Raw genomic sequence first — 4492 nt, forward strand, 5'->3', positions numbered from 1 at the left:
ACGCTATATATCTTATGATAAAGAAACAAGATGATCAACCAGCTGCCCTCACGCTTTTATTTCCTTTCCAGTGTTTTATGATAAATGTCTGATTATATAACGAAATATGAATTTAGTGTGACGTTTCAGAGTAAAACTGGAACAAAAACATGAGGCAAACCTCTCTTAGCACCTGATATTTATCCCCTACTAACCCAGTGATCTAGATCCATGCAGGTGCTGTTTGGATGTCTCTCAGCATACACACACACACACACACACGCACACACGCTTCCTGCTCCTTTGGGAAGTGTCTTATTAAAGCTCTTTAAAAATGGCAAACAGTACCAGCCAGCTCAGGCTTTTGAGCTTAAGACTGGACCAGTGACGTGCGGTTCGTGGCTAGTGAGGCACTGACTCAGATTTACAAATATATGAACCTAATAGAGGAGCTTAAATCACCATTCAATTGGCAGCTTGAACATTGACTCCTGGTTGTTTTTCATATCGGCATTCTTTACGCACACCAGTGGTGGGTCGTCAGGGCCTGCAAGGCCTTCTCTGCTGGCCTAAACAGAATCACAAAGTTATAGCTATTTTATAATTTAATAATTTTTCACAAATACACTACATGTATTGTAATTATTTTTCCCATTAGCTTATTTTCTCATTGCACAGCTCCTGTCTTCATCTGTTGCTCTGCTTCCAGCACAGCTTGTTTTAAGGAGAGCTTTCATTACACAAACTAATTAACACCACCAACATTTTGCATTTAGCAGCAACATGTTCTATATAGATACAAATAAAAGTACAAGTCAAAGAACAAATATCCTCAAGTTTGACTTTTTTATTTTCTGAAAGTATTTTGGGTTCCAGTCCTGAAAAAAAAAAAAAAAAGAAGTCTCCTGCCAACAATTTTTTTGGTTCACCTGTTTCACAGATGGAAAAAAACAACTTCGAAATTTTTTTAATGTGAAAAACTATACTGGTAAAAATTGTTTTTAAGTCATAAACACAGGAGAGAAAACTGAGACCAGAATTTTTTTTCTTCTCAATTTCCTCCCAGGGCTTCCGTACATCCTCCTGTTCTGGTAAAGCATTTTGCAGGGAGCCAGTCGGCTGATTGATTGACACGTCTCTCCTTAACTGAGACACGGACAGGGACCCTTCCTGCCTACACTAGTCGCTCATAGCTGGACAAACTGTCAGTGGTCTTCGCTGTGAAAAGTGACAAAAAACAACAACATAGAAACAGTTGCCCCTAGTGGCAACAGGAAGTAATGGGTTGTGTACTTTGACGTCCTGCTCCTCACAGATTAATCAGATTCTTAATCAACTTCTTAATCATTGCAGCAAAAACACACTGTGGCCACGAGCCACGGAGTCCAGGCTGATCCTGTAGGTGGATCAGGACTCTGGTCGATCTGCTTGTTGGATTTCAGACTCGTGGCTCTTGTGGTCCGACGGTGGCTGGGTGTTGGACTGTGACGGGTCCGCCAGCTCCCGCGGTTTAGTCCTGGACTGAACAATGGGTCTCTGGTAAAGAGGGGTGGAGTAGAAGAGGTCAACGCACAGATTAACACATGGGATCGACCCCTTCGAGCGCCAATGTCTAATGCGTAACGTCACAGAGAAGAAAAAGATGGATGCCCAATTAAAAAAAAAAAAGCTCCTCAGCTGACCTTCGTTCTAATGACTTTATTGTGATACTTGATATCTTGTTGGACGGGGATCCCATTCTCAAGCCCGAGGTTTAGGAATGTGTGATCCCCGCGGCCCAAAAGGTCAAACTCCCCTTGAGACGGGGACGGGGGGATTCAGCAGCTGTCACTCCCTCTCCTCCGTCGGTGTGGCCTCATGCCACACTCCTCATCATTTAGCCCAGCTCAGATCTCTGTTGAGGCTTTCCCACAGTAGCAGACAGAGAGAAATGGAGGCTTAGCGAGACAGAGAGAGAGAGGGAGAGAGAGAGAGACAAACCAGACCAGGAGTGACTGGAGGACATCAATGACACAGTGAAGCAGGTAAAGGCCTGGCAGGCAGTTGGATTAGGAGTCTGAAGGAGGGACGGCCATGTTTAGACCCTGCTGACTGGCGTTCCCAGCCCCCCCCACACACCTCTCAGCTGCTCAACTGTTTTCAAGGGGTGCAACACTGAAAGTGCTCCAGTTTCACTTGCAAGATTTCATCCACCACTTTCTTAAATCAAGGTACCATCTCTTTGAATCCCTCCACACGTTGCATCTGCTGGACTGCACCATGCAGAGGAGTCCCCACTCCACGTACAACACTGCTCAGCAGACTCACGCGTAAGTATGACAAATAAAAATGGGATACTGTAGAAAACATTTTCTGATTGTACTTGAAACACTGGAAGCAAGCGGATCATTTAACTGTGGACAGCGTGTGTTTTAAACCTGAAACACACAACTCGACTAAATGCAACTTGGCTGGTGAACTTATTTTTTGCCATGGCAATAGCAATGCAGTGGAGCAGTTAAGTTTAGCAACGCACAAATAAAGCATGCTGATATTATTTTAGACATCACAGAGGTGACTTAAAGCTGCAGTTGGTAACTTTGATGAAAATAACGTTTTTTGTCTTATTTGCTCAGACTGTCGCTGTATCCTGACAGAAATACATGAGACAGAAAATCTGTGAATAGAATCAGGCTCCTCTGTTCTGATTGGTTGTTTTTCTACAGGTACGGTGGAAATTTGCAAATGCACTAAAAAAGGAGCACAAAAAGAGGCAGAGCAACTTGGTGTTCATGTGCTTGTGTCAGGATTTAGTGACAGTTTGACCGGGCGTTAATTCAATACGATAATTTATCGTGTGTCGTGATTGATTCCTACATCAAGATATCGTGATACACACGTTCTTTAAATTCATAACATGCACATACCAACTTAAATCTCTCAGAAAATCATTACCACGCATTGAAATGCAATTTACAATCAGTTTGCACAAAAGTTCTTAATTAATTAAGAAAATAGTCAGTGCACAGGAGTAAACAAAAATAGGCTTTACCATGTGGTTATTTCATAGGGACTATAAATGTATTGAGTTACCAGAAATCTTCAATTTTTCTATTGAAGTTATCTACTGTAGCTTTGAATGTTAGTTGAGAGTTTCAGACAGGATATCAAAGTGTCACCAGTCTTATGCACAGAGAAAAAAAAGAAAGCCATCAATTGTTGAAGTGAGCAAAATTCCACATTGTGCACTAAACCTAAAAACAAGGGTGCCATACCGCACACCAACCTCCACTGCATGTCCCTCCAGCCACACAGAAACCTGATCTGTGTTCAGTATTCTCAGCCATGACGTGACCCCAGCCGTCGCTACAGTCGATACCCACAGCAGCTGGGAGGGAGAGTTATCAGGTTGCGTGAACGCACGCTGCAAAATGATTTACAGTTGAGTCAGAAATAGTGCAACTTCCGATGCCGAGTGTCCACTCTCAGCCAGGCGGTCGGACAAGTTTCCATGACAAGACCATGTGGAAACTCTAAAAGTAGTTCAACTCTCCCGGCTGCCCCCAGCAACTCGACACTGACACACACACACACTGTAAGCAGAGGATGCACAGGCAGTAATGAGACTATGGAAGTTTTCATGTGACGTCAGTGTGTGTTTGTTTTGTAGGTCGTCTAATAACTTTGAGGCCCTAGGACACCATGAGCAGCTGGATCCTAAGGACAGTCAAGACTCTGAGGACCCAGGAGAATACTGTTCTGGTACATCAGAGCCTCTTAACTCACTCCATCATCTGCCGATGTACCCATGTGCGAACAACGGCATGCGTTGAATGTCGAAGTTTCTGAACCAAAGAGGTTTCATAAATACGTTTCACATCAGCCTTGTAAAACACAATGCCAAATGATTAAAGTTGTGAAATGATTGGTTAGGGTTTGGCGACAAAACTACTTGCGGTTGGAAATAACTTCATGGTTTGTGTTGAAACGATAACGTTACGTAATGACTGTAAATAAACAACAACCGCTACATTAAACGACAATATGTAAAAAAATGTAAAATCATAGTTTCACATGGGACACAAACAGTGGTTACCTTAGTGAAAGTCCTGCGTTTACAACCAAACCCACTCGCCGACCCGCCCTTTGTGGACTGTCTTGATTCTTATACTCGTTATTATGCCAAGTTAATCTCAACAACGTTCGCTCAATATACAAAACATCTACATTCAACGTATCCGTAATTTGCAGAAACATAGGAGTCAAAATGTCTTCCTGGCGACTGGGCAGTTGTTACCATTGGTGATTATAGAATTGACATTTCACATTTCACATTTCAGGACATTTCACAGCGTGAACACACTATACTATTATATATCACTAGAACCCCCCGCATCCTTTTGAACCTGCCATTTTGACCTCTTGCCAGCTGTGCAGGTCTCTGCCTGTTCCTCTCCAAAGCAGATAAACTGCTGAGTGTGTGATACCACACATCCCTGACATAGTAATAGATCCTACACCACCATATATATAT

At 42.9% G+C, this 4492-nt stretch overlaps 1 protein-coding gene across 1 annotated transcript in view; it reads left to right on the plus strand.

The window, feature by feature from the left end:
- Positions 1 to 2208: 2208 nt before the first annotated feature.
- The window catches only part of LOC116399655 (SRSF protein kinase 3), a 9065-nt gene continuing 6781 nt past the window's right edge, over positions 2209 to 4492 (plus strand). The window contains exons 1-2 of the mRNA XM_031876961.1: positions 2209 to 2288; positions 3629 to 3720. Coding sequence (XP_031732821.1) covers positions 2239 to 2288; positions 3629 to 3720 — 142 coding nt within the window. The 5' untranslated portion in view covers positions 2209 to 2238. The remainder of the gene's footprint in view (positions 2289 to 3628; positions 3721 to 4492) is intronic.

Source organism: Anarrhichthys ocellatus, unplaced genomic scaffold (assembly GCF_004355925.1).
Source record: "Anarrhichthys ocellatus isolate YVR2014 unplaced genomic scaffold, GSC_Weel_1.0 scaffold120, whole genome shotgun sequence".
NCBI lineage: Eukaryota > Metazoa > Chordata > Actinopteri > Perciformes > Anarhichadidae > Anarrhichthys > Anarrhichthys ocellatus.